We start from the raw sequence: 27,144 nt of genomic DNA on the forward strand, positions 1-27,144 counted from the left end.
GAGGAATAGGAGGAGGAGGAGGAGGAGGAGGAGGAGGTGAGAGGGAGGGACAGGCACAGTGACCCTGGACGCAGGGCTGCGGCCAAGGGTGGGACACCCAGAGTGTGAGTATCTGACAAAGGAATAGAGGCAGGTGGTAGAGATGGTCTCAGTGGGGTGATGTTGGGGACAGTTTTGGACTTGGAGATGTTACGACCAGGTAGTAGGAGGAGGGGCAGGTAGAGACTCTGATTAACAGCCCCCAGAGCCATAGATGGGGATCCTCCCTCCCCCCGCCATCAAGGAGTTATCAGGCGTTTCATTGACAGCTGAAAGACCCAGGGGAGTAAGCAGCTGGCAAATGTTGTAGGGCAGAATGTTCTAGAGCACCTCGAATGTTCTAAGAGAAATATAGCACTGCACTGTCCTCCCGTTGTTCATCGATTTGCTCAAGTGGGCCCAATAACGTCTCCATTGTGAGACTTCTTGTTACTGTGTTTGGCATATTGAATAAGTCACGGGTAGCTTGCCAAGCTTTGCTGTGGGGACAAGATACTCTTGGTAGCTTGCCGGGCTCTCCGAGAGGGGTGGAAGAATCGAACCCGGCTTAGCCAGGCTGGCCACACGCAAGGCAAACGCCCTACCACTGTGCTATTGCTCCACAGCACTAAACTCTTCTAGAAGCACCATTTAATTTACTGGTTTTGTTTTCACTCTTTGGAGGGGGATCAGGCCACCCTGGAGATGCTCACAGGCTTCGCCTGGTTCTGGGCTACTCCCAGCTCTGTGCTCACCCATCCATCCACCCACCCATATAACCACCCACCATCCATTCATCCACCCATCCACCCACCCATCCACCCATTCATCCATCCATTCATCCATCCATCCACCCACCCATCCACCCACCCATCCACCCATCCACCTACCTATCCATCTGTCCATCCATCCAGGCTACACCTGGTTCTGTGCTGAGGGGTTGCTCCTGGTAATACTCACTGATGCTCAGCGCTGGGGATCAGAGCTGGGGTTTGGCCTCCTGCACAGCAAGCGTGCAAACCCCTGTAGTATCTTTCAGCCCTACGAGCAGCATTTGCAAAAGGGAGAAAAGAAACAGGTGGAAATAATCTTCCTGCTATGCTGTAGTTTGCCCTCACCTGTCCAGAATCCCTCTGCTTCAACAGACGGTCACTCGTCAAATATAAGAACAGCCCATGAGACCATTCCTGCATCTTATATCCATCCTAAGCACTCATAACCCAGCATGTGTGTCTAAACTCTTTGTCTGTCTCATCCTGGACACTCATTTTACTTTATTTTATTTATTTATTTATTTATTTATTTGCTTTTTGGGTCACACCCGGCAATGCACAGGGGTTCCTCCTGACTCTGCGCTCAGGAATTACCCTGGCGGTGCTCAGGGGACCATATGGGATGCTGGGAATCGAACTCAGGTCGGCCGCGTGCAAGGCAAACGCCTACCCGCTGTGCTATTGCTCCAGCCCCAGTGGACACTCATTTTAGACCAGAAAGGATTCCTCTGCATTTGTTGTTTATAGAATGAACCATGAGAATAGAGCCTGTGGGGACTAGACAGCTCGGGCAGCAGGTACAGCTCTCCCATTGCACGGGGCCAACCTGGCTTTCGTCCCTGGCTTCCCAGAGGGTCCCCTGAGCAGCACCAGGAGAAATTCCGGAGTTCGTAGCTGGGAGTAAGCCCCTAGTCTTACCAGGGGTGGCACAAAGAAAAAAAAGAAAATGAAGTAGAACATGCTCAGTGACTGCTGAAATGCAGGCAGAGGGTTTCCGAGAATGGCATCCACTTCTAGATTTAGGTTTCTCTGCGTCCCATAACTGCAGTGAAATGAAAGGCTCTCACCTCATTTCGCCTCGGTCACGTGAGTTACAGAGCTCAGAGCCACACATGGCTATGTCCTGGCAGGATATGGCTGCAGAGGATTCCAAATTGGAGGTCAGCACAATTTTTATTTATTTATTTTTGCAAAGAGACAGAGTTTTCTGTTTTGCCTGGCAGTTACTCGAAGAATAAAAGTAGTCACAGAGAACATTGAAATAGATGTTCACTTTACGGCAGTACGTGCAGAAATAGATGTTCACATGTTGGTGTGCCAATAAAACTTTATTTGCAAAAAGCAGATTGGGGGGGGGTGCCCAGAACAGGGCGGAAGCTTGTCAATCGCATATTATCACTGTCGAGTAGAACTCTCCATGCGACAGGAATGGTCTAAGACAGTGGTCACTGGCTTCATGTAGTTAATGAGCTTTTGGTACCTCAAAAATGTTGAGGCCAGGGCTGGAGAGATAGCACAGCGGGTAGGGCATCTGCCTTGCATGTGGCTGACCTGAGTTCGATTCCCAGCATCCTCTATGGTCCCCTGAGCACCGCCAGGAGTAACTCCTCAGTATAGAGCCAGGAGTAACCCCTGTGCATCACCAGGTGTGACCCAAAAAGCAAAAAAAAAAATGTTGAGGCCAAGGGCCAGAGTGATAGCACAGCGAGGAGGGCATTTGCCTTGTAAGCGACTGACCTAAGTTCGATCCCCGGCATCCTATAGGGTTGGCTGAGCACTTCCAGGAGTAATAACTGAGAGCTAGGAATAAGCCCTGAGCATCACTAGGTATGATCCAAAAAGCAGAAAGAAAGAAAAAGAGAGAGAGAGAGAGAGAAAGAAAGAAAGAAAGAAAGAAAGAAAGAAAGAAAGGAAGGAAGGAAGGAAGGAAGGAAGGAAGGAAGGAAGGAAGAAAGAGTAAATAGGGGTCAGAGTCAGGAGGGCATTTGCCTTGCCTGTGGCCAACCCGAGTTCAAACCCCAGCATACCCAAGCCGACCAGGAGCTATCCCTGAACACAGAGCCAGGAGTAATCCCTGAGCACTGCTGGGTGTAACCCCCTAAAAAAAATAAAAGAACCTTTAGGGGCTGGAGAGATAGTACAATCAATGGGTAGGGTGTTTGCCTTGCTCATGGCCAGCCTGATGTCGATCCCCGCATCCGCTAGTGTTCTCTGAGCATGACCAGGAGTAATTCCTGAGTGCAGAGCAAGGCATCATTCCTGAGCATGTATGTAGGGTATAACCGCCACTCTTCCCCAAGAGAAAAGAACGAAACCTAATTTAATGTGATTTCATGTCAATACATGTATATGTCATCTGAAACTGCTTTGTGTGACAGTGTCTCCTGATTAGGGCAGTGAAGTTCTAGAATGTTCTAGACCTGCAGCCAGCTGTCATGGCATGCACAATGAAACCTAGAAAGCTCCATACCAGGATGCCCGTCACCGTGTTGGACGGTAAAATCCAGATGTTCTAGACCGGGGGTTAGGTCTTGTGTCGGCACACATCTAGAATGTTCCAGACTAGGGGCCGGAGCGATAACTCATTGGGAAGGGTGCTTGACTTGCACGAGGCTGACCCAGGTTTGATCCCTGGTGCCCCATATGGGTCCCCCGAGTGCTCCCTGAGCACAGAGTCAGGAGTCAGCCCTAAGCATTGATGGGTGAGGCGCCCAAACCAACGAAATGAACAAATCAAATGTTTCAAACCAGCACCCAGCTTCTATGTTGGAGAGAGAAACCAAGAGCATTCTAGAGCAGGAGATCACTTACCAGGTTGGACAGAACCAATCTAGAATGTTCTTCCAGGGGTGGGGACCCTTGTTTTTTCTGCTGAAATCCTTTGGTGTTTGCAGCATCTCCTCTGTGCCCTGGGCAGCCCGTGAGAAGTACTGGGTAGATTGTGATTCTTCTTCTTTTATTTATTTTTTTGAGGGGGAGCCATACCCAGCAATGCTCAGAACCTGACTCTGCACTCAGGAATCACTCCTGGGTGCTTGGGGGACCCTATGGGATGCCAGGGATTGAATCCAGGTCAGCCATGTGCAAGGCAAATGCCCTCCCCACTGTGCTATCGCTCCAGAACTCACTATAAATCATTCCTCCACGGGGCTGGAGTGATAGCATAGCGGGGAGGGCCTTTGCCTTGCACACAGCCGACCTGGGTTCGATTCCCAGCATCCCATAGGGTCCCCTGTGCAGTACCAGGAGTAATTCCTGAGTACAGAGCCACCGGGTGTGACCCAAAAAGAAAAAAAAAATCATTCCTCCACGTTCTCCAGCCAGACCCAGAATGGGCAAAGAGGAGTACCCCCTGCACCCCAGATCCTGACTCTGCCAAGGCCCTTCACTGCAGCCCTGGGGCCTGGAGTCTGGTTCTTGGTGGGAGGTGGGAGGGATGTTCTGTGGTGGGGGGCGGGGCTTTAGGGGAAGCAGGGGGGCTGTAGGGGATCGAGGGCCACCATCTGAGCCCTCCTATCATTTCAGCCCTTGAGTTGAGTGGGACACTGAAACCCTGTAGGTCAGGCTGCTCTGGTTCAGGGGTCATCTTGTGGCTCCTCTGAGCACCCCAGAAGGGCAGGGCGTGTGTTTGGGTACCTGTCTCCCCTCCTAGAGACCCCTCCTGTTCCCACAAGGGAAAACTTTCCCTGGCAGGACCCAGCCCAGCCCTATATGGCCTATCTCAGAGTCCCACCAAAGCGAACCCAGAGCCATAGCACAGTGGGGAGGGCACTGGCCTTGCATGCAGCCAAGCTAGATTCGATTCTCCTCACCCCAGAGAGTCCCCTGAGCCCTGCCTAGAGAGTGCCCTGAGTAATTACCCCTGAGCACCACTGGGTGTGACCCCCAAACCAAGGGGAAAAGTCACATCAACCTAAGACTAAGGGTTCACAATTTGACCTTGTCAGGCCTCAGTTTCTGCATCACTGACGCAGGCCCAGAAGTGGGTCTGGGGATTTTTGTGAAGAAGCGCCCCTGAGAGGGAGGCAGGCAGGCAGGTAAGGGGATCCTCGGAAAGGCCAAGGGTCGGGCTCAGGAACTCCCCCACCTTTCCTACCCAGGAGACTCAGTTCATTTCTGTTATCACTGGGAAATTACACGCTTGGCCTTTTGGGAAGTGGGGTACCCAGAGAGGACAGAGGACAGTGTGTGTGCTGATACAGGCCTCCACGAAGGTGGAGTCCAAACAGAGCAAAAGGGCTTTGGGGGTTGGTGATGGTGGAGGGGCCCAGCAGGGGTGGGAGATTTCAGATGGACAGTTCCATAGCTGTGATTACACTGCTGATGCCCTGGGTTTTGCAGGGGTGTCCAGCCCCAGGGTAAGGACTGAGGGTCACCCCGGGCATTAGGGGGGTAGTGTCCAATGCCAGGGTAAGGACTGGGGGTCACCCTGGGCATTAGGGGGTATCCAGTCCCAGGGTAAGGACTAGGGGTCACTCTGGTGCCCACAGCGGCAGCGGCAGTGCCCAGAGTGGATGAGGAGCCCAACCCGGGTGCCCGGTGGAGGCTGGGCAGGGCCCATGGGGAGCAGAGGAAGTCACAGTGTGGGAAGGGCCGCCCAGATGTGCGCCACCACCATCCACATCAGAGCAGCCCAGCTGAGTCCCGTTTTGCACATCCAGGACACTTGGGGCACCCCCGCTGGCCCAGCTGAGGGCCTTTCCCAGAGTTCAGGTGGAGCTGCTGGTTCAGGGCTTGACTGGAACCCCAGAACCCACCGGCAGGGGCATGGGTCCGGTGGCCGCGTCTCGCTTTCTCCCTTCCCAGCTCTCAGCCAGCTCTAACCTGGGAATGTTGGCACCTCAGAACTCCTACTCCTACCTCAGAGCCCACCGCAGAGACACCTCAGAACTCCTATTGATTCCTCAGAACCCACCACAGATTGTCCACCACCTTCCTGCAGCCCCCGCTCCCCACCTGCCCTTGACGTCTCAGTCTGTCCCGGTGTGGACCCGGCCCAGAGTGTCTGGGGACGTGTCTCTACCTGCCCTCCCTCCTCCCACCTCGTCAGAAGAGGGAGCAGGGCCCATGCAGAATCACGCAGCGTTGAGCACTTGGTGAGAGGAAGGGAGGGAGGGAGGGGCAGGGCCGGGCGCGGCGATGGGGAACCGGAGAAGGTGGAGGCGACAGCACCGGGCGCTGGGCGGGACAGATGGAGCGAGGGAGCCGGAAGGAGGTGGGCAGCGCCAGATGGGCGGACAGGGGCGACTGGCGGGGTGGGGAGTGGGGAGACCCAGCTGCACCCCCTTGGCTCGCCTCCTCCTCCCAGGGCCCGGGGCGCGGGGCGCGGGGCGCGCGTGCGGGGTGCGCGCGCCTGTGCGCCCGGGGGCCGGCGGGCGGTGCACGTGGATGCGATCCGGGCGGGTAAGGCTCCGGCGGGCCCCGGGGCTGCGGGGGACCCCAGCGTCGGAGTCGGGGAAGGGGGTGGGGTGTACTGGAGCGCCGGAGGGGGGCTGTCCATCTGGTTTCTGGGGCCCCCACCCCCCACCCCTGCTGAGCTGACCGGGAAGGGGGGGGAAGGGGCCTCCCGGACGGGCAGAGACGGTGGCACCCAGATCCCACCGCGGGCTGCGGGGTTGATGGGGGAGTCGGTTTCCCTCCCCTCCACCCCGCAGCACCCCCCAGATTGGGGCTGGGGGGGGGAGGGAGGGCACGCCGGTGGGGGCCAGGTCTCCCCTCCCTCGCTCAGCTCATCTATCTCGAGAAGATTATATTTAAATATCTCTTTTGTGCGAGGCAGAAGCTGGGCTCGCCCCTAAGAGGCGGTTTCCATAGCAACAACAATTGGCGGCTTCCGTGTGGTGAATCAGCGTTGCCATGGCAACCCCATCCTCTATGCCCAAGGTGCTGGGAGGGGGAGGAGGTGAGGGCCGGGGCGGGGGCTGGAGCACAGGTGCCCCCTCCCCCCCTACTTCCCAACCAGTGCCGCCCCCCACTTTCACCTCAAAACGGGTCCCATCTGGTTGTGATCTGGCTGGAGGAGTGTGGTAGTCAAGTGGAGGGGGACGGGGGAAGGGAGAGTCGATCGCCCCCCTTTTCCCAGGTGGGGGTGGGGGTCCCTCTAGGGGATGGTGGACAGCAGAGGGGTGGGGGGTCAAGGGGAGACCAGGATTGGGGAGATTGGACCCCTGGATCTGGCACAACCAAATGTCACCAAGATAGCAGCAGGAAGTGGGGTGGGGTGGGGAGGGACTCTGGGCTCAGGGAAGTGGAAAGCTCAGGATTCAGGGGAATTCCCCCCCATGCCCAGAGGGACCTCAGACCTGGAAAGGGAGGCGTCCTCACATCAAAGGTGAGAGCGGTCAGAGGCAAGAAGACTGTAGGGGGGGGGGCGTGATTATAGGGCTCAAAAAATGGGTGGGCAAGGGGCTGGAGCGGTAGCACAGTGGGTAGGGCGTTTGCCTTGCACGCAGCCGGCCCGGGTTCTATTCTCAGCATCCCATAGGGTCCCCTGAGCACCGCCAGGAGTAATTCCTGAGTACCTGAGCAGGAGTAACCCCTGTGCATCACTGGTGAGACCCAAAAAGAAAAAAGAAAAAGAAAATGGGCGGGCAGATCCCAGAATGTGGAGTCCAGTAAGCCACATTGCTTGGACTCACTGCCCCTATTCTAAGCAAAATCTCTCTGACCTGATGGGAGCTGGGCAGGGAGGGGGCGGGGCATGGTGGTTAGGGCCCCTGTGTACATGTAGGAGCTCTGGAGCCCATCCCCATCTCAGCTGGGATGTTGGCACCTTTGAAACGAGGTTGAGAGATGACTCTACACCCAGCCCCGTGGCAGTTATCAAGTACCTTCTGGACACACGGGGACTCGAGGGTGCGGGCACGGGGATGGAATTTGTCCCACACCCAGGGCCTCTCTCTCTTAAGGCCACTCTCTGAAGGGCTCGGACAACTTCCATTTGGGCCACTCACTTCAGCTGCTGATGATTCTTACCCATGCCCTGCCTTGTGCGCGTGTGTGTTCGTGTGCATGTGTGCGTGTGTGTGTGTGTGTGTGTGTGTGTGTGTGTGTGTGTGTATGGAGCAAACAGGCACTGCCAACAGATTGCCCGCAAGGGAACTTCTTCATTGGGATTTGAAGGATGTGTAGGAGTTCTCCGGAGACCCTGCCATAGGCCAGAGTCTCTCCTCAGACCCGTGGAATAGCAAAGGCCACCCCGACCTGACCCCATCCGTCCAGGCTGCTCTCAGATTCCCACATTATCTCCTGCCCTGGGCTCAGTGAGGTGAGGAGAGAGGACTCACCAGGTCATGTCACGTGTCACATGTCAGGGACCGAGGGAAGCTTCGTGTGCCTCTTGCCACACGAGAGAGGCAAGGGGAGGTCGAGGGGGCTCTTGGGATTTGATTTTGCAGGTGAAATAGGAGTTTGCCGGACAGTATGAGCAAAGCCACCCAAGATTGGCTTGATGGGGTGCTCAGTAGGGCCGGGGGGTCTGGGAGGCCGAGGAAGTGGACAGTACGTGAGCTGAGGCGCCTAGCGATGTCCACTGCTGACCTCCCTGCCCTCCCTCTCTCCGCAGATGGCGCGGCCAATCCAGGTGAAGCCTGCGGACAGCGAGAGCCGTGGAGGTAGTTGTCATCTCTCCATAGCTGCTAGGCGGGGCTGGGCACATGCAGAGGAGCAGTGGGGGTGGGGAAAAGGGGTTCCTTCCCCTCTTCACCCCAAGGAGGACAGATCAGTGGGTCTGAGGTTGATCCCTCAACCCCTCCCCCACCCCATGCAACAGGACATTCCTGACAGCCAGGCGGAGCCCCCTGGCTGGAGTGGGGCAGGCATCCACGGGTCTGCGGGTCTATGGACCCCAGGGCTCCCGAAGAACTGCGGGGTGCATGACGCTTGTCTGGGCAAATGCACGTGTGCATGTGAGCATGCATACCTGGGCACCCTGTGTGTGTATGTATGTGTGTGTGTGTGTGTGTGTGTGTGCATGCATGTTCCTGCAGTGGGTGTGGGAGAGGGGCTCCTGTGCCTTCCCCCAGGATACATCTGTGCATGGGCTCACACGCCAGAGCATGTGTGTGTTTGACTGTTTCTCGCAGGCATGTGGTGTGAGACTACAGGCCTGGTGTATGTGCAGGGAGTGGGGGGTGGGCATGGCAGGGGGGAGGCATGGCTGCCCCTGGTGGGATCTCAGAGTACTTATCCTTGAGAGTCTTGCAGCCCTCCTCCATCTCTTATGGAGTTGGGGGGCCTGAGGGAGAGGAACCAGCCTTGTGGGGATAAAAGGGCATGGAGGTTAGGGCCTCTGTGTGTGTGTAGGAGCTCTGTAATATCTTTATAGGGAGTTCTCTCATATTTTGATTTGGCTGCCAAGGGTTGTGCTTTCTCTCTCTCTCTCTCTCTCTCTCTCTCTCTCTCTCTCTCTCTCTCTGCACCTCTTCTGACTCTCCTTCCCTGCCACCCCCATGAGTGACAGCTGCCAGAGGACAGGTTTCCATAGTAACCCAGCTCTGCATCCCTGGGAGATAGAGCCTCCACATTCATTCCTGTGAGAGGGAGCAGCACTCCCTCTCTAAGGGGCCAGGTCTCTGGCACCCACACTCGGGAGAAGCAGTCTCCACCTGGACCCTGGCCTTAGGCTTGAGCACTGCTCCCCACTTCCCAGCCCCCACTCGGCCAGCAGATAGATGGGTACCCAGGCTCCGTAGGCACCTGGCCCGCTGCACCACTCACGCAGGATGCCTGGAAAGCATAGGGACAGCCCAGGAGCCATGCCCCGTGTCTGGAAAAATCCAGATGTTGGATAGTCAGGCCAGGCAATCCCTCAGCCTGGTTCTCTGTGAGGTTTTGGGAGTGCACGTTAGTGAGAGATGGCGCTGGTCCCCAGAGTGGGAACAGAAGCCTGCAGGGACTGAGAGGCACCAAGGTGGGACCGTTCAGGAAACACGGGGCCGTGTCCTCTCACCCGGCCCCATGGGGCCCACTAGGACCCATGGTGTACCCGCTGCCTCCTGAAATTCCCGAGGCCAGGGACTTGGCTGAGGGGGAGTCTCCACCCACAGGGGACCGGAAGCTGTTTGTGGGGATGCTAAACAAGCAGCAGTCGGAGGAGGACGTGCTGCGGCTGTTCCAGCCCTTCGGGGTCATCGATGAGTGCACAGTGCTCCGGGGGCCAGATGGCAGCAGCAAAGGTAAGAAGAGCGCCAGGTGCGGGACCTGGGGACGGGGCTTTCGTGTGAAGGGCGGGGCCTAGGATTCAAGGCCGGGCTTATGCCCATAGGCTTATGCCCTAAGGTGCAAGGCGGAGTTTATGAGAGGGAGGAGCCTAGAATGCAAAGCAGGGCTCGTGTGTGGGCGGAGAATAAGATGCAAAACAGCTTGCATGTGAGGGGCGGGGCCTCGAATGCAAAGCAGGGCTTAAGTGTGGGGCGGGGCCTCGGGCACAGGGGCGGGGCCTAAGTACAGGAACAGGGCTTGTGTCTGAATGATGGAATCTAGGACACAGAGATTGTGTGGCTATGTACAAAGAGGGCGGATATAAGCTATAGGGGGTGTGGTTGAGGGTCAAGGGAGCAGGAAGCAGGCTGGTGCATGAGGAACCCCAGGATGCTGGGGGTGGGATTTGTGCCTGGTGAGCAGGGTCCAGGCTCTAAGGATGGGGCTCGGTGGAGGGGAGGGTGCTGGCGGAATTGGGATCCGTGGCCGGAAGTGGGGGTCCGGAAATGGGGCTGGCAGAGACTGCTCGCACCGCGACCCACCTGTCCACCTGTCTCTACCGGATTCCGTCCATGGGGCTGTCTGTCTGATCCCACCTTCCCCAGTGGCCCTCTGTGGCTGGACTGTCTCGGGATAATTGTCGGCTGACCTGCCCTCATGACGTCTGTGCCTCGGGTTGAAAGTCCCTCCGCCTTCGTCTCTCTGTCTCTCTGCCCGAGTGTGCCCCTGGGTCAGCAGGGCGCTGCCGGTCTGTCTACCTGGTTGCACCTGTTTGGGTTCATCCGTGCGACCCCTCTCGGTTTGCCTGTCTCTGCCTTGGCCACTTTTCCTCCCAAGGACTGGTTTGATCCCACGGTTCCTGGCCATGAACTTGCCAGGCTCTCTGATCTCGCATCTCGATCCAGATCGTAAAAGGCCCCACCCCACATGGAAAGCCGACAACCATGTGCTTTTGTGTGTTCAAAGGATTGTGCGTGCAACACCGCCTCCCCCCGCCCCACCCCGCAATTCCAGCGCCTTGCCGCCCTACCCTCTACACCCCCACATGTGCCCAGCCTCTCCCTAGCGCTCTGCCTGCCGGGACTCTTGCCGTGTGATTGTCTCCATCTGCCTGTGTCTGGTGGTCTCGGGTGGTCTGTCTGCTGATCCCGCCGCCCCACCGGCTGGACGTCGCTGACCCCCTGACTTCACCCCACATCACCAGCAGCCCCATCCTCCTGGACCTTGCTTCTGGATCTGAGCGAATGTCCACAGCCCTGTCCGAGGGCGCCGTCTTTAATTCCGCGGCTCTGGTGGCGACGCCTGGTCTCGGGGTGGGAGTGCCCGGCGCGCCTTCTCGAAGCCTGCGCTCTTGGCCTGTTCCTCCGAGCAGGACCCTGCCCAGCTCTGCCTGATGCTTTCCCTCTGCTTGAGTGGCGAGCGGCTCTCTGGCTGGCTCTCCTGGGGCGGGGGGGCATGCCCACCTCCAGGCTGATCTCCCGCGCTTGTCTTGCGGCCCGGCCCGGGGTGGTCCAGCTGTCCCTGCACACAGCACTGACGGAGTCTCCTGTCCTCGTGTCTGGCTTCTGGCTGCCCGTGTCTGATGCTGTCCACCCAGGCAGGGTTACCACGAGGCTCCTCCCTGCCCAAAAGACTGACCCTGCGTCCCTTCTGGCTCTCTTGGGGCAGGCTGTGCTTTTGTGAAGTTCTCATCCCACACAGAGGCCCAAGCGGCCATCCACGCCCTTCATGGCAGCCAAACCATGCCGGTGAGTAACTGGGCCATGCAGGAGTGTGGGGAAGGGGGAGACCTACACTTTCTGTCTCGGGTGTGGGAGACCCTAGCGCTTCTCAGAGAGGGGCCAGGTGAAACCGATCTAGGGGTGGTGTTACAACGAGTGTGCACACGTGTGACAGGGCCTTTCCAGGCTGTTGCGTGGGACTGCACGGGTGTGCGTGATGAGTACGTTTCAGCGTATGGGCCGGGTGGCACATGTGTGATTGTGTTGTTGCGGAGTTGCACGCCTGAGTTGCGTCTGTGCACGTCTCTGAGTGTGTCTACATGCACAGGTGAGGGGTACAGGCATGGACGTGTACTGTGTGTCTTTGAGTGTGTGTTGATGTCTGTGAGTGTGGGCGTGTGGAGGGGTGTGAGTGCGGATGTGCGTGACTGTCTCAGAGTGGTCACGCGTGGTGTGGGAATGTAGGTGCACGTGTGTGAGTTTGTGGGGCTGTGCGGGAAGGTGCATGAGTGTATCTGGAGGTTCCTTGTGAGTGTGGGAAGATGATGAGTGTGTAGGTGTGTGTGTGGACAGGCACATTGAATGTCGGAATGTACATGTATGTGCATATGTGTGGACATGCATGGTGAGCGGGAATGTACATGTGTGTGGACATCCACAGCAAGTGTGGAATGTGTGTTGAGTGTGCAGGGAAGCGCATGCTCAGCTGAGGGGCACGTCCATCAGCTTTGCTAACCCGGACAGGAATGTGCTGGGGGCAGGCCGGAATTCCTCGGATGTGGAGGGTGGGATGCACCCGTGTGGTGGGTGTTAGGGGGCAGACCTGGAGGAATGTGGGGCTGCGGAGAGGCCCCCAAGTGTGAGAGTGAGTCCCAGGGAGCTCAGCTGCACTCGGAGCCAGCATCCCTCTCTGGACCTTCTAGAACCCATTAACTGGGTGTGATACACGGGGCCTGTCCCAGCGCCCTTTGCTTGCACCCTGTCCTTGCACTTGGGGCTCCGGAACCCCCGAGCCTGGTTCCTGGGGCGTGGGGCTCCATCCGTAGCAGGATCAGGCAGTCCGGGTTCCAAGCCCTCCCTGGAGGACCCGTCCCGGAAATAACACCCTGAGTCTCTCTCTCAGGTGTGGGTGACAGTTGAGGGTCCCCGACTGGCCCCAACGACTCACCTCGGGACACAAAACCCAAGTGTGTAGCTGGGGTGACAGCTGCCAGCACCCGCTCCTCACCCAGGAGGCCCAGCTGGGCTGCCAGTGGGATGCTTGGTTTGGGGGCGGAGACCCCGGAGTCTGGCTCCCTCCCTCCTCCTCTCCCTGCCTCTCTGCCGCCCCCTACAGGGCGCCTCGTCCAGTCTGGTGGTCAAGTTTGCGGACACGGACAAGGAGCGGACTCTGAGACGCATGCAGCAGATGGTGGGACAGCTGGGAATCCTGACCCCGTCTCTCACCCTGCCCTTCAGCCCCTACAGTGCCTACGCCCAGGCTGTGAGTGACCGAAACACGTGACCCCTCTGAGCTCCCAACACTACGGCAGGGACCTGCTAGGGCGTGGCCGGGGCGGGGTGTGGCCAGGGTGCCACGCCCCTTATTCCAAACAAGGATTTTTTTTTTTTCTTTTTGGGTCACGTCCGGGAATGCACAGGGGTCACTGCTGGCGGTGCTCGGGGGACCTTATGGGATGCTGGGAATCAAACCCGGGTCAGCCGCGCGCAAGGCAAAGCCCTCCCCTCTGTGCTATGGCTCCAGCCCCACAAGGCTTATTCTTGAACCCCATCCTAAGCTCTCAGCCCAAGCTGCACCCCAGCTTCGACGGGATCGCAGGCTCAGCTGCAAACGGAGGCTTGCCCAGGTGGAATCCCAGAGCCAGGCTCAAATAAATGCGCGCTGAAAGGAAGACCCGCCCTTGGATGGCACCCCAGATCGGGCTGTACCTCGAATTAGATTAGCTCCAGTTCTGCCGAGGCCTTCCCAGCCCAGCGCCGGCCGCTCCCGGATCCAGCCCAGATACTCAGCTAAGCCCTGATCCCAGCTATAAGGCGGAACCGGCACCCCGGCCTCACCATCTTGTAAGACATAATCGGAGAGGTGCTACCCCAGTGTTCCAAGAGCACCCCCTTCTCTGCCCCCAGCTCATGCAGCAGCAGACAACCGTCCTGTCCACCTCGGGCAGCTACCTGAGCCCTGGCGTGGCCTTCTCGCCTTGCCACATCCAGCAGATTGGTGCCGTCAGCCTTAACGGGCTGCCTGCCACGCCTATCGCCCCCACCTCTGGTGAGAAACAGGGTAGGGGGAGGCTGGGGAGGGGCCAGGGCTGTGCTAGGGAAGAGTGTGGAGAAGGGTTCGGAGAAGAGTGGCCAGGGCCCGGGGAAGGCAGTGCCACAGGTGATTCTGGGGCCAACTGAATGGGGCGGTGTCGGAGGCGGGGCTAGAGTGAGGATGGGGTGGGGGCGGTACTAGGGTGAAGCAATGCCGACTGCCAAGGTAGAGTGGCAGCATCCCTAGGGCAGTGCTATGATGGGACGATGCTAGGGATGGGGCATGGCCAGATTGATGCTACGGTGGGCGTGGTCACGAAAGGGCGTGGCCAGGGCAGTGCTATGATGGGATGGTGCTAGGGTAGGGGCTGGCCAGATTGATGCTACGGTGGGCGTGGTCACTAAGGGGCGTGGTCAGGGCAGTGCTGTGATGGAATGTGCTAGGGTAGGGGCGTGGCCAGAGCCTGTCCAGGGCAGTGCTGTGGCAGGGTCAGTGCTAGGGCAGGGGCGTGGGCAGGGCAAGTGCTCGGGTGGGGACGGGGTAATTCTGGAGCAGTCCGAAGCCAACTGAAGTGGGCCCGGGCTGTCCAGGGCACAGCCAGGAACCCAGTAAACCCTTCTGCTCCACAGGATTGCACTCACCACCGCTGCTTGGCACTGCTGCTGTGCCCGGCCTCGTGGCCCCCATTCCCAATGGTTTCGCGGGGGTGATGCCATTTCCTGGTGGGCACCCAGCCCTTGAGACCGTCTATGCCAATGGCCTCGTGCCCTACCCAGGTAACTCTGAGAGTCCCACACCGAGAGCAGGGCGGGGTGCTCTCTTTGGGTTAATGACAAGTAGCCCGAGGCACAGACAGGCAGTAGGACGGGATCTTGGGGGGGCAGTGATTACCCCGGGCACTGGAACAGTGAGGAGGTGGGGGGTTTGTGTGACTGACGTTTCTGGGTTCAGAGTCTAGTCTGAGAAATGTGACTTACCTGGTGAATCCCGTCATGAGAACTGCACCGTGTCCACTATTAAAGATGGGAACCTGCCCACCCCAATTCTTTTTTTTCCCCTATTTTTAAATTTTTGGGCCATACCCAGCAGTGCTCAGGGATTACTGCTGTGTGCCAGGTATTACTCCTGGCAGGTTCAGGGATGCCAGAGATCAAATCCCGGCCAGCCACGTAAGCACCCTACGCACATGCGCACAGCATTTTCTCCGAGGTGAATCTCTTCCCTCTCCTAAGTTCTTGCTAAATGACCCCATAAAACACACCCACCCCCACCACCTTACCCTCTCGCCATCTTTCTCCATTGGAGCAGAATCTTTTGGTTGAATTTCACCAAGGCACTGACCAGCTCTGATGGCCTGAGCAACCTTCCTCCCGGAGTGGAAGGTCTTTGACTACACGATGTGGGGTGGGAGAAAGTGGAAAGACTGGGGGTGAGTGATGACGTGGGACTGAGGCCAGGCAGCCTGGGGAGGGTCCTCGAAATGAAAGGGAGTTGTGCGGTTAACAGTCTCTTGGGAGTCACAAAAGCCTGGATTTCGATATTCCCATTCCTCTTGTAAAGGAATGACTGTTCGGGGCCCTTCACCTGTCTGTGCCCCCGTTTCCTCACCTGTAACATGGGGTGGGGCGTTAGAGCACAAGTAACATTGGGTGGACATCTATTGTTTGTTGTCCTCCTAACTCTTAATGATTTGGGGAGGTGTGGTAAATGGAAGACTTTCGCTGCCCCCACCCCACTCAAGTCTATCCATCCGCCTCGCAGCTCAGAGCCCTACGGTGGCTGAGACCCTCCATCCTGCCTTCTCCGGAGTTCAGCAGTACACAGGTAGGAAGACAGCCCGCCTGTGCCCCGCCCCCGCGCTCTAGCCAATTATTTTTCTTCCCTAGCCCAGCCCCACCCCACGCTGTCCAGTCATCTCCCTTCCCTAGCCTTGCCCCGCCCCTGCCACACTGTCCAATCATCTCCCTTCCCTAGCCTTGCCCTGCCCCTGACACTCTGTCCAATTATCTCCCTTCTCTAGCCATGCCACCACACCCTGTTCTGGCTCCTCCTCCCAGGGGATACCCCTACGTGCCTCTTTTGGCCTTTACCCAGTCTAGCCTCTTGACGCGCCCCTTCCCCCAGCTTTCAGCCCTGTGGGTCCACTCCACGTCTTCTGGATTCTGGCCATGTCTCTGTGATGGCCCCACTTCCGTTTCCTTGGCCCTCTTTCCTAAGGCGTCCTTGTACCACCCTCTCAATGACTACCCCCAATTTGCTTTCCTTGTCTCCTTGACCCCGCCTTCAGGCCCTCCTCCTCCTTTTGCTATGCCCCTGTAAGATCTAAATTTGACCACGTCCCTGCCCTACAAAATGACCCTGCCCCTATCTTCTGACCTCACCCACAAATTGCTACTTTGGCCGGACCCTTAGACGCCCCCCTTCTATGGTGGCCACGTCTTATTGATGACTCTTGCCCCGCCCCCATATCCCCACCCCTGCAAGCTCTGCCCTGCCGGCTCTGCACTTCAGCTCTCATTTATGCCACGCCCACCGCCTTGACCACATCCTCGCTGCTATGGCTCCGCCCATAAATTCTGGTCCCTCCTACGCTGCTACCACTTTGGCTCCTCCTTGTCCCCGCCCACCGGGTAGAACGCGCCCCCTTTCGTGTGGCTCCGCCCCCAAAATCTGGTCCCGCCTACACTGCTGTTACTTTGGCTCCTCCCCGGCCCCGCCCACCACCGTGGACACGCCCCTCCATTTTAGACCTGGTCCTGGCCGCTCCCTCCACCGTGGACACACCCCCCCGCGGCCCACTGCGGGGGGGGGGGGGGGTGGCGGGGGGCTCGTGCTGCCTCACCCCACCTCATGCATCCTCCGCCCTGTGTCTCGCTCCTGATCTCCGCAGCCATGTACCCCACTGCGGCCATCACGCCCATCGCCCACAGCGTCCCCCAGCCGCCGCCCCTCCTGCAGCAGCAGCAGCGAGAAGGTGAGGGGGCCGCGACCTCCCCTGGGCACCAGCCCCGCCCTCCTGACCGCCCCTTCCACCTGAAGGACTTGGGGAGCCTGGGAGTCCCAGCTTCATGCCCTGGCGCTGTCCTTTCTTCCTGGGTTTTGGCTGGGCGGGAGGCCCCCAGGAGCTGAATGAGTCTGATTTTCTTATGACTCTGATGAGTCTCATTTTCCTTCTCCCCCGGAAAGTGCTTATTTCAAACCGGTAGGAAGTGCAAAACTGATGGAGCCTCAGGATTTGCCGGAGAGAAACTTGTTCTTGAGACTGGGGGGTGGGGGCTGTGTGTTGGGGAGAGACGGTGGGGGGGAAGGTGGTGACCCAGGTGAACAGAGGCCAAGGCACTGGATGCAGCATTCGAGGCTGTGCAGTCCTGGAGTCGGACAGCCAGCCTTCGGGTCCGCCCCGTTGGGATCTGGGGCGCCCTAAGAGTGGCAGCTCGCTGCCCTGAGCCTGTTTCCGCCCCTTGCAGCGCTGGGAATCAGGCTTAGCTGTTCCTGACCTGCTCGGAGGCATCTGCGCCGGCGGATGTGGCCTCCAGGGGGCGCTGTGGTTCACGTCAGAGGCTGTCAGCCGGGGACTGTTCCTGCTCCCGCTGCTCCCGCCCGCTGGGGTCTTAGATCACGTGAGCCACCCCGCCACTGGCCACTCGTGCGTCTGTGCGGCGGCGGGAGGCAAGGAGGAGCCTCTGAGAAGGCTGGAACTGGGTGGTTGTCACCCAGCACCCCCCTCAGCCCTGGCGGAGTATGGGGGAAGGGGAGTGAATTCCACTGCCGTGACAGGTTCTCTGAAAAGCACTTCTACACTTGGCAGAACCTGACAGTTCTTGGAGGTGGGCCTGGGTTCGACCTGAGCACAGCCAGGAGTGAGCCCTGAGCACAGATCCAGGAGTAAGGCCAGATTCTGCCTGGGTGACCCCCAAACCAAAACAAAAGACCAAAGAAACACGTAAAACCTTGGACCAGGGGCTGGAGCACAGCAGGTAGGGCGTTTGCCTTGCACGCAGCCAATCCGGGTTCGATTCCCAGCATCCCATATGGTCCTCCAAGCACCGCCAGGAGTAATTCTTGAGTGCATGAGCCAGCAGTAACCCCTGTGCATTGCCGGGTGTGACCCAAAAAGCAAAAAAAAAAAAAAAAAAACCCTTGGACCAGGCAGATCGCTCCCAGGTCTGACCACAGGGTTTGCAGGTGGGGCCTGGGGTTTGATCCCCAGCATCATGGGGCCCCCTGAGAACCTAGCCATACTCTTAAACACTGTTGACTGTGACCCCCCCCCAAAAAAAAGAGAAAAGAAGGCACAAATGCTACAAGAGACAGGGAATTTTCAAGTCTTGAAAGAGACCTGAAATTTGCCTGTAAAAGTGTCTGTGGAAGAGGCTGGAGCTATAGCACAGCGGGTAGGGCATTTGCCTTGCACGCAGCCGACCCGGGTTCGATTCCCAGTATCCCATATGGTCCTCCGAGCACCGCCAGGAATAATTCCTGACTGCAGAGCCAGGAGGAAACCCTGAGCATCTCCGGGTGTGACCCCCCAAAAAAAAGTGTCTATGGAAGGGCTTCTGCGAGTGAAGAGGGAATATTTGGCATCAGATGGGAGAGGTGAAACACAGGGACAGCTTCTCTTTATGTCTGTGGATCCTGGGCCACACCCAGCAGTGCTCAGGGCTGACTCCTGGCTCTGTGTTCAAGGGTCACTCTTGGTGGAGATCACGGACCCCATGGGGTGCCGGGGATTGAACCTAGTGTCTTACCAGATCTCTCCATCCCTGGAGCCAAGTTCTTAACACATTTAGAGAAATGAGAACTTTGGCAGATGTTCAAGGTGTGTGTATGTATATGTGTGTGTGACAGTGGGAGTATGTTTGTGTATGTGTGTTTGAGCGTGTGTATGAGTGTGTGAATGTGTGCAAGCGTGTTTGAGTGTGTGTATGTGTGTGCAAGGTGTGTGTGTTGATTCAAGGCATGTGTGTTGATTCCTTACAGGGTTTGGATCAGGGGTGGTGTGGTTTTTGGTTTTTTGGGGGGGAGGGGGGACCTACACCTGGTGATGTTCAGGGGTTACTCCTAGCTCTGCACTCGAATCATTCTTGGAGCCAAGGCCATAGCACAGTGGGAAGAGCACTTGCTTTGCATGCAGCTGACCCAGGCTCAATCCCCGGCATCCCTGAGCACCACCAGGAGTGATCCCTGAGCACAGAGCCAGAAGTCTGACCCGAGCATCACCAAGTATGGCCAAAAACAATGAATTACTCCCGGAAGTGCTCAGAGGACCCTGTGGGAGGCTGGGGATCAAACCCAGATTGGCTGCATGCAAAGAACAAGCCCTCCCGGGTGTCCAGTCATTCAGGGCCGTGGCGGGTGCAGCTTCCTCCATTCAGTGTGTGGGAGCGAGGAGGTAGCGCACACAAAAGTCAACTGGATCATTTGGGCATTTAATGGGTCTTTTGAACTGGAGTGATAGCACAGCGGTAGAGCATTTGCCTTGCATGCAGCCAGCGTGGCTGAGCTGGGTTCGATTCCTCCGCCTCTCTCAGAGAGCTCAGCAAGCTACCGAGAGTATCTCGCCCGCACGGCAGAGCCTGGCAAGCTCCCTGCGACATATTCAATATGCCAAACACAGTAACAACAAGTCTCAAAAAAAAAAAAAAAGAATGCAGATGTTACTGGGCCTGCTCGAGCAAAATGATGAACAATGAGAGGACAGTGTGTTTTAATGGGTCTTTTTCTGTTTGTTTTTGAAGATCAGGCTACTCCTGCTTCTGTGCTTGGGAGTGACTCCTGGGGGGGGGGGGGGGGGGTTGGAGCTCGGGGCCACTAAGTGGGACACAGGGCAAGAGCTTGAAAGCCTGGCACTGTCTCACCGGTCCCGTCTCCGTGCGGATTGAAAAGCCACGGACATAGCAGTCGGGTCCCAGTCAGACAGACACAAAAACACAGTCTTGGATAGTTCCTGGCTCTGGGTTTCCAAACACTGCTGCTGTTTGTGTCTTTATGTGTTTTATATGTCTTTATGTCTCTGTATTAGCCGTGCTGTGGGGAGGATTGGGGGAGGGGATCGTGTTAAAGGTCAACTGGGCTTTAGAAATATTACATCCAGGGCTGGAGCAATAGCACAGCAGACAGAGCATTTGCCTTGCACGTGGCCAACCAGGGTTCGATTCCCAGCATCCCATAGGGTCCCCCGAGCACCGCCAGGAGTGATTCCTGAGTGCAGAGCCAGGAGGAAGCCCTGAGCGAGCATGTGACCCAAAAACAAACAAATGAAAACCACAAAAACTTTCTTCCACTAGAGAGATAGTAGGTAGAGCATTCGCCTGGCACATGGCCAACTCGAATTCCCTTCCTGACACACCATATGCAGCCGGAGCCCCACCAGGAATGATCCCTGACACAGAGCTTGGACTAAGCTCTCAGCACTGCTGGGTGTGGCCACAAAACAAAAACATAAAAAAACATTCCTGGGTATTGGGAGGGGGGCAGAGTGATAGCACAGTAGGGAGGGAGGGTGTTTGCTTGGACACAGCCGACCTGGGCTCAATCCCCAGCATCCCCTAGGGTTGTTCGAATCCCCCTCCCACACACACAAGAATCAGCTTCAGAGGTCTGGGATTTAGGAATGGAGAATCACCCTCTTAGTGCCCTTGATTTTCTTATTTATTTATTTATTTATTTATTTGGCTTTTTGGGTCACACCCAGCAATGCCCAGGGGTTACTCCTGGCTCTGCACTCAGGAATTACTCCTGGCGGTGCTCGGGGGACCCTATGGGATGCTGGGAATCAAACCCGGATCGACCGCGTGCAAGGCAAATGCCCTACCCGCTGTGCTATCACTCCAGCCCCTGATTTTCTTTTTAAAAATTTATTTATTTATTGGCTTTTGGGGTCACATCTACTGGTACTCAGGGGTTACTCCTGGCTCATGCACACAGGAATCCCTCCTGGCGGTGCCCGGGGGATCATATGGGATGCCGGGGATCGAACCTGAGTTAGCTGCGTGCAAGATAAACACCCTCCCTGCTGTACTATCACTCCGGCCCTTGATTTTATTATTTTTGCATCGTCTGAATGTTGATTATTCCAGGGTTGGGGAATGATCCGAGGTTTTGAAAACTCACTGCATATTGGGGGGTGCCAGAGAAGTGTCTCTCTTTTTTTTAATTATTTATTTTTGTTTTGGGGCCACACCCAGCAATGTTCAGGGTTCACTCCTGCACTCAGGGATCACCGCCCTTGGGGGTGCTCGGGGGACCCTATGGGATGCTGGGGGGGGAGGGGGAATTGAACCGGGGTCAGCCGCGTGCAAGTCCAGCCCCCTCCCCGCTGTCCTGTGGCTCCAGCCCCCCCACGTCTCATTTTTTCTGTGGTTTTGAGGCTTCTCAGAAATGGAAAGTTTGCCTCATAGCGCTGTCCAGAATGATCGCAATACAGGACAGAGGTTCTGGGGCACCTGGGCTATCGGGGAACCCAGAGTGAGGTTCAGGGCTTTTCTGGGGCTGGGGTGTTCTCTGGGGATGGGGATTGGAATTAAGCAGTGTATCCCTATTGGGGGTGAGAGGATCATCTGAATTTGGGGGCGGGATCGTGTGGGTCCCAAGGGCCACTGGGGTTCGGAATGTTGCCCCTCCCCCCACTCCTGCTTCCCCACGCCCCTTCTTCCTGGGCACCCCTGGGCGCCCTTCCCAGGAACAGCTGGGTCCGCCTCCCTTCCCTGGGGGTCCACCTCCCCTCCTTGGGGGCTTCACGTCTCTCTCTCCCCCACCTGCAGGTCCCGAGGGCTGTAACCTGTTTATCTACCACCTCCCTCAGGAGTTTGGAGACACGGAGCTGACCCAGATGTTCCTGCCCTTCGGCAATATCATCTCCTCCAAGGTGTTCATGGATCGAGCCACCAACCAGAGCAAATGTTTTGGTGAGTACCCGCCGAGACGCCCCGTCCTGCCAGGCCCCCGCACTGCCCCCCCAGTGCCAAGGAGGGCTCCGTCTCGGTTCCATTCACTCAGCCCTACACCAGCCCTCCGTCCACTGGGTCCCCAGCTTCTCCTCGCCTATCACTTGTCTTATCCATCCATGTATCGGTGCACCTGTTTATTCACGCTTTCCCTCTGTCCATCCATCTGCCCATCCACTTATCTATCCAACCCACCCACCCATCCATCCATCCATCCACCTATCCATCCTTTCCATCCATCCTTTCACACATAGATCTAACCCAACCACCATTCATCTTTTCATCCATCCATCCATCCTTCCATCCGTCAACCCATCCACTGGTGTGCTCATTCATATCTCCAGATTTACACTCATCAAACCATCCACCCACCACCCACCCACCCATCCATCCACTCACCCATCCACCCTCCACCCACTCTCAGCAAATGGGCCCTGTGCAGGGGTGCAGGCGGTAGGTTGCGGGCTGCCCTGGGGAGTGGGGAGTGCACAGGTCTGCTCTGCCCCCGCCCCCCGTTGGGAGTCTCTCTGCTGATGGCAGTGTGCTGTGTTCAGCTGTGTCCAGCTGTGTCCATCCTCCCCCAGAGTGTGGCAGGCACCGCCACGGACATGGATTCGGAAACATTTCATTGTGATGGGCTTCTGGCAGATGCCCACAGGGAGTCAGTGAAGGCCCCGTCAGGAGCACAGGGAGGAGACAGGAGCAGGGAGCACGCATGTTTTTTTTTTGCAGGGGGGGGTGGAGAGAGCCTGGAGAGAGATGCGGAGAGGCAGAAGATGAAACCAGTTCTGAGAAACAGGAGGGAAGAGCTTTGGGAAGGAGGTCAGAGCATGTGCAAAGGCCCTGGGGCAGGAGAAGGCAGAAGAATAGCAAGGAAGACCTCATGGGGCTGGAGGGGGGGCGGGGACAGAGAGGAGGGGCAGGGAGGGAGGGACAGGCAAGCTGACCGGGGCCAGAGGAAATTTCTGGTGAAGGCCAATGTAGGGTGAGTCTTAGACCTCATGCCACCCCTTCCTCTAAATCCACCCCTGGCGGGGCGGGGGGAGAGAGAGAGCGAGCTCACAGCGGGGAGGGCACTGGCCTTGCCTGCGGCCAACATGGGCTCCATCCCTGGCATTCCATATGGTCCCCAGAGGCCCACCAGGAATAATTCCAGAGGATGGAGTTGGGAGTCAGCCCTGAGCATCACCAGGTGTGACCCAGAAAGAAAAAGAATAACCTCCCCCCTCGGTTCTCCACGGGCCCAGGAGAGCAACAAGACCCCCTGCCCCCACCCACCCCCAAACATTCCACGAAGCCACCCCCACCTCCCACAGGGTCCCCACCTCCCTCACCCCTAGGTGCTACCGCCAGAAGTGGGGAGGGGGGGCTGGGAGATGGGGGAGGACCTGCTCGAAGGACCCGGAACCAAGTCGGAGCCCGGCAGGGGGAAGGGAGCCAGGGGCGAGACGCCCTCCTCACCCGGCGAAGCCGTGGCCACAGGGCGTCTCCCCCAGGGGCCGGGCCGATCTGCTCGTGCGAGCACACCCCCCCACCCCCAGGAGCCGGCCGGAGCTCAGAGGACGACCACCCTGCCCACCTTCGCGGCCCCACCCCGGTCTCTGCAGGCTTCGTGAGTTTTGACAACCCGGCCAGCGCGCAGACGGCCATCCAGGCCATGAACGGCTTCCAGATCGGCATGAAGAGGCTCAAGGTGCAGCTGAAGCGTCCCAAAGACGCGGGACACCCCTACTGACCCCCCACAGCCGCCCTGAGGCTGCGGGCTGGGCCCAGGTGAGCCTCCAGGTACCCCCCGCCACACACGCGCACACACACACACACACACACACACACACACACACACACACCATTGGTTCCAGAAATCTATTCCCAGTGCTGACTGCCCGCCCCCCGCCCCGCTGGGTCAGCCGCGTGCAAGGCAAATGCCCTACCCGCAGTGCTATGGCTCCGTCCAAGCTGGTTGTTTTTTTTAACACTTCACCGAGATTGGGAGGGAAAGGCGAGGGTCAAAGGCCGGACCCCTGGGGTCCTGAGGGGGTCTTAGCAGTGCCATTTTCCTATGGCATGCGTGGGGGGAGCAGTTCTCTGCCCCCCCCCCCCCCCCCCCGCTTCCCCTGTGCATCACAGGTGCACGAGGCAGAAACGGCACCGGCTGATGCTCCATCCAGGGGCTCGCGCGCTTTGTGTTGTTTGTTTGTCGTTTGGGGGCCAGACTGCCCAGGCTCAGGGCTCTGCACTGGGAATCGCTCCACACTGTGCTCAGGGGACCCTGTGCTCTCCTGGCCGTGTTCTGGGGTGGAGTCTGGGGACAGGCAGAAAGCAGTGCAGGTGCGGCCAGGTAGGGGTTGGAGGAGATCGCCTGGTCCCCCTCCCTCCCTCCCCCCCCCCCCCCCCCCCCCGTGTCCCCACGGCACCACCCCCCTAACGCTGACCCTTCTCCACCAGGTGAGGGGCGTCCCCACCCGGAGGGTTTCTGCTTCCCGCCGACCCTGGACATTTCTGTAAATGAAGCCGAGTTTGGACACCAGCCCCCCGCCCCCACCCCCACCCCCACTCCCGCCCCCCCCCGCCGCTGTCTCCCCCAACCTGCTCCCCCACACCTTCCCCTGCTTCCCCAAATGTGAAACCCCCCACCCCAAAAGCCGCCCCCAGGAACTGGGAGACGGGTCCTGGGCTCGCCTGTGGGGTGGGGGGTGGGGGTGGGGTCCTGAGCGTCGGGGGAGGGGTCCAGCGCCCCCTCGGGGGAACCCTTCCCGCCCTGCATCCCCCCACCCGCACACAGCCTGCCCCTCCGTGGCGGGCCACCCCCCCAGGAGTGGCGACTTTCCCTATATATATACATATATAGAGAGACAGAGAACTATATACAGTATATATATATTTTTGAGTATAAATCATGGGACCAAACTTTTCCGACTCCCTTCGATCCGAGAGAGGTGACCCCGGGCTGGCCACTCCAGCAGGGATCTCCAAGGGCCGAGGCTGGCCGGGCAGGGACCCCTCCCGTGGCCCCACCCCACCCACCCCACCCCTGCCCATGAGGCGAGGGGGGGGGGCCCTGGAGAGCCCAGACACCCACCCCCCAAGTCCAAACACCTCCAGACTCGGCCCGCCCCGCCCCGTGCCTGGGTCCCACCAGCCCCTGCACCCGCCCCTGCCCCCTGCCGCAGTGTCGGAACCCTCCCTCCGCCCCGCCCGGCCCCCTCGTCCATCCCTCGCGTCAGAGCCTTATTCATGTGACCAATAGTCCTTATCTTTCCGTGGGGGGGGGGGGTGCGCACAGACAGGGTCGGGGGGAGCCCCACCCCAGGACCCCTCCCCAGTGCAGGCACCGCCCCCTGCCTGGCCTCACCAGCCTGGAATCACGGTCCGTGAGCACGACCTTCACTCCGGGACAACCTCAGCTGCACGGCCGCCGCTCCTGAGCAGATACCTCGGCAAGCCCCGCCCCGCCCTCGCCCCGCCCCGCCCACCTTCCCTCCTGCCCATCGCCCATCCTCTCCCCGCTGCCCGCCTGCCTGCCTGCCTGCCTGCCTGCCTGCCTTCCTGCCTTCCTGCCTTTCTTCCTTCCTTCCTTCCTTCCTTCCTCCCCTCCCTTCCTCCTACCTTCTTTCCTTTCTTTCCTCCTTCCTTTCCTTTCTCTCTCCCTACCTTCCCTCCCTCCTGCCCTCTCCTCCTTCCATCCCTCCCTTCCTTCCTCCCCTCCTTTTTCCTTCATTCCCTCTTTACTTTCTTTTCTCTCTTTCTTCCTTTCCTCTCTTCCTCTTTCCCTCCTCTTTCCTTCTTTCTCTTTTCTTCCTCCTTCCTTCCTTCCTCTTCCTTCCTTCTTCCTTCCTTCCTTCCTTCCTTCCTTCCTCCTTCCTTCCTCCTTCCTTTCTTTTTCTATCTTGGTCTTTCTGAACAGGTACAAAAGAAGAGAAAAGAAGGGGGGAAACAGGGTGGGGTGGGGTGGGGGGGAGGTCCAATGCCAATGGATGTTTTTGTTGTTGTCGTTGTTTCCGAATTGGGGTGGGAGGGAGAATATTGGGGTGCTCCTGTACAGTGGCCCGAGCCGTGAACACGCACTTCCGAAGCACAGAATACAGTTCCCTGGGGTGCCCAGAGGTCGGGGCTCCTACTCAGGGAGGCCCCTGGGAATTTCATACGCTTGATAGCAAACCTGGGGGAAGAAAAAGGAGAGAGAGAGAGAGAGAGAAATTAAAACACCCCCTTTGTTTCTACCAAAATGTGTGGACCAACCCAGAAACAAAAAACAAAAACAAAAAAAAAGAAAAAAAAAAAAAGAACAAAAAAAAACAGAGCAAAAAAAAAAAACACAAAAACTTGGAACCAACTTATTTCACTATTCCGGACTTGGATTCTTTGTTCCGAGACACTCTGGAGTGTGCCTGTGTCCCGTGCGTCTGTGTGTGCCAGCAGGGAGTGGGGGGGGTCCTGCGTGCGCCCCCCGCCCCCCCCCCCCGGGCCCCCCAGCCCCACCCAGGGCGCCTTGCAGCCTGGCGCGTGGCGGCCAGCGGGGCCTGCATCGTCCTGTCCCATGTTTACTGGCTGTAAATACCACTTTTCTACTTCACCTCCGAGACCCGCGTGATTTGTACGACGTACTTTATTTCTGCTACAAGTGATTTCCTGCCCTTGCCACTTGCGAACGCCCCCACCCCTACCCCCACCCCGATTTCGAGAGATAGAGGCACTCGCGCGTGCGAAGCCAAAAAAAGGCTGGACCGTGGGCGCGCGCGCCGGCGGGCAGTGGGTTGACCGCCCCGGAGGGGGTCGTCGGGGTTTGGTGTCCGCGGGGAGAGGCCGCGTCTGCAGCGATGCAGACACACTCCGGCCCCGGACGGGCCCTCCCCGTGCCCTCCGCGTGCCCAGAACCGCCTCTCTTTGGTCTGGAGCCACTGGAAATTTATTTAATAAAAGTTTTACTTGCTAACGGCGTGAGTCAGTCTCTATGGAATCCCTGTGTCTGCCAAGACCGAGAAGTGTGCCCCTGCCCCAGAGCAGGAGTGCCCGGGAGATGCCAGGGAGCTGCAGGTTTTTTGTTTTTTTGGGGGGGTCACACCTGGTGATGCACAGGGGTTCCTCCCAGCTCTGCACTTGGGAATTACTCCTGGTGGTGCTTGGGGGACTGTATCTCTTGTTTTGTTTTGTTTTGCTCTTTGGGTCACACCCCGCAATGCTCAGGGGTTACTCCTGGCTTTGCACTCAAGAATTACCCCTGGTAGTGCTCA

At 58.1% G+C, this 27,144-nt stretch overlaps 1 protein-coding gene across 15 annotated transcripts in view; it reads left to right on the forward strand.

Moving 5' to 3' along the window:
- The window catches only part of CELF5 (CUGBP Elav-like family member 5), a 38,891-nt gene extending 14,398 nt beyond the window's left edge, over positions 1-24,493 (forward strand). For 3 of the 15 annotated variants that reach the window (XM_056112895.1, XM_056112909.1, XM_056112908.1), the window contains 11 exons: positions 8,356-8,407; positions 9,839-9,967; positions 11,661-11,740; positions 13,050-13,196; positions 13,841-13,982; positions 14,597-14,743; positions 15,729-15,791; positions 16,858-16,941; positions 21,731-21,874; positions 23,455-23,686; positions 24,359-24,493. In XM_056112895.1, coding sequence (XP_055968870.1) covers positions 8,356-8,407; positions 9,839-9,967; positions 11,661-11,740; positions 13,050-13,196; positions 13,841-13,982; positions 14,597-14,743; positions 15,729-15,791; positions 16,858-16,941; positions 21,731-21,874; positions 23,455-23,648 — 1,182 coding nt within the window. In that variant the 3' untranslated portion in view covers positions 23,649-23,686; positions 24,359-24,493. Of the gene's footprint in view, positions 1-5,924; positions 6,007-6,056; positions 6,195-8,355; positions 8,408-9,838; positions 9,968-11,660; positions 11,741-13,049; positions 13,197-13,840; positions 13,983-14,596; positions 14,744-15,728; positions 15,792-16,857; positions 16,942-21,730; positions 21,875-23,454; positions 23,687-24,358 lie in introns of those variants that run through there. The other 12 variants (XM_056112903.1, XM_056112904.1, XM_056112906.1 and 9 more) reach the window with 12 other exon arrangements.
- Positions 24,494-27,144: the final 2,651 nt, after the last annotated feature.

The sequence above is a fragment of the Sorex fumeus genome, unplaced genomic scaffold (genome assembly GCF_029834395.1).
Source record: "Sorex fumeus unplaced genomic scaffold, SorFum_2.1 ptg000019l, whole genome shotgun sequence".
Classification (NCBI taxonomy): domain Eukaryota; kingdom Metazoa; phylum Chordata; class Mammalia; order Eulipotyphla; family Soricidae; genus Sorex; species Sorex fumeus.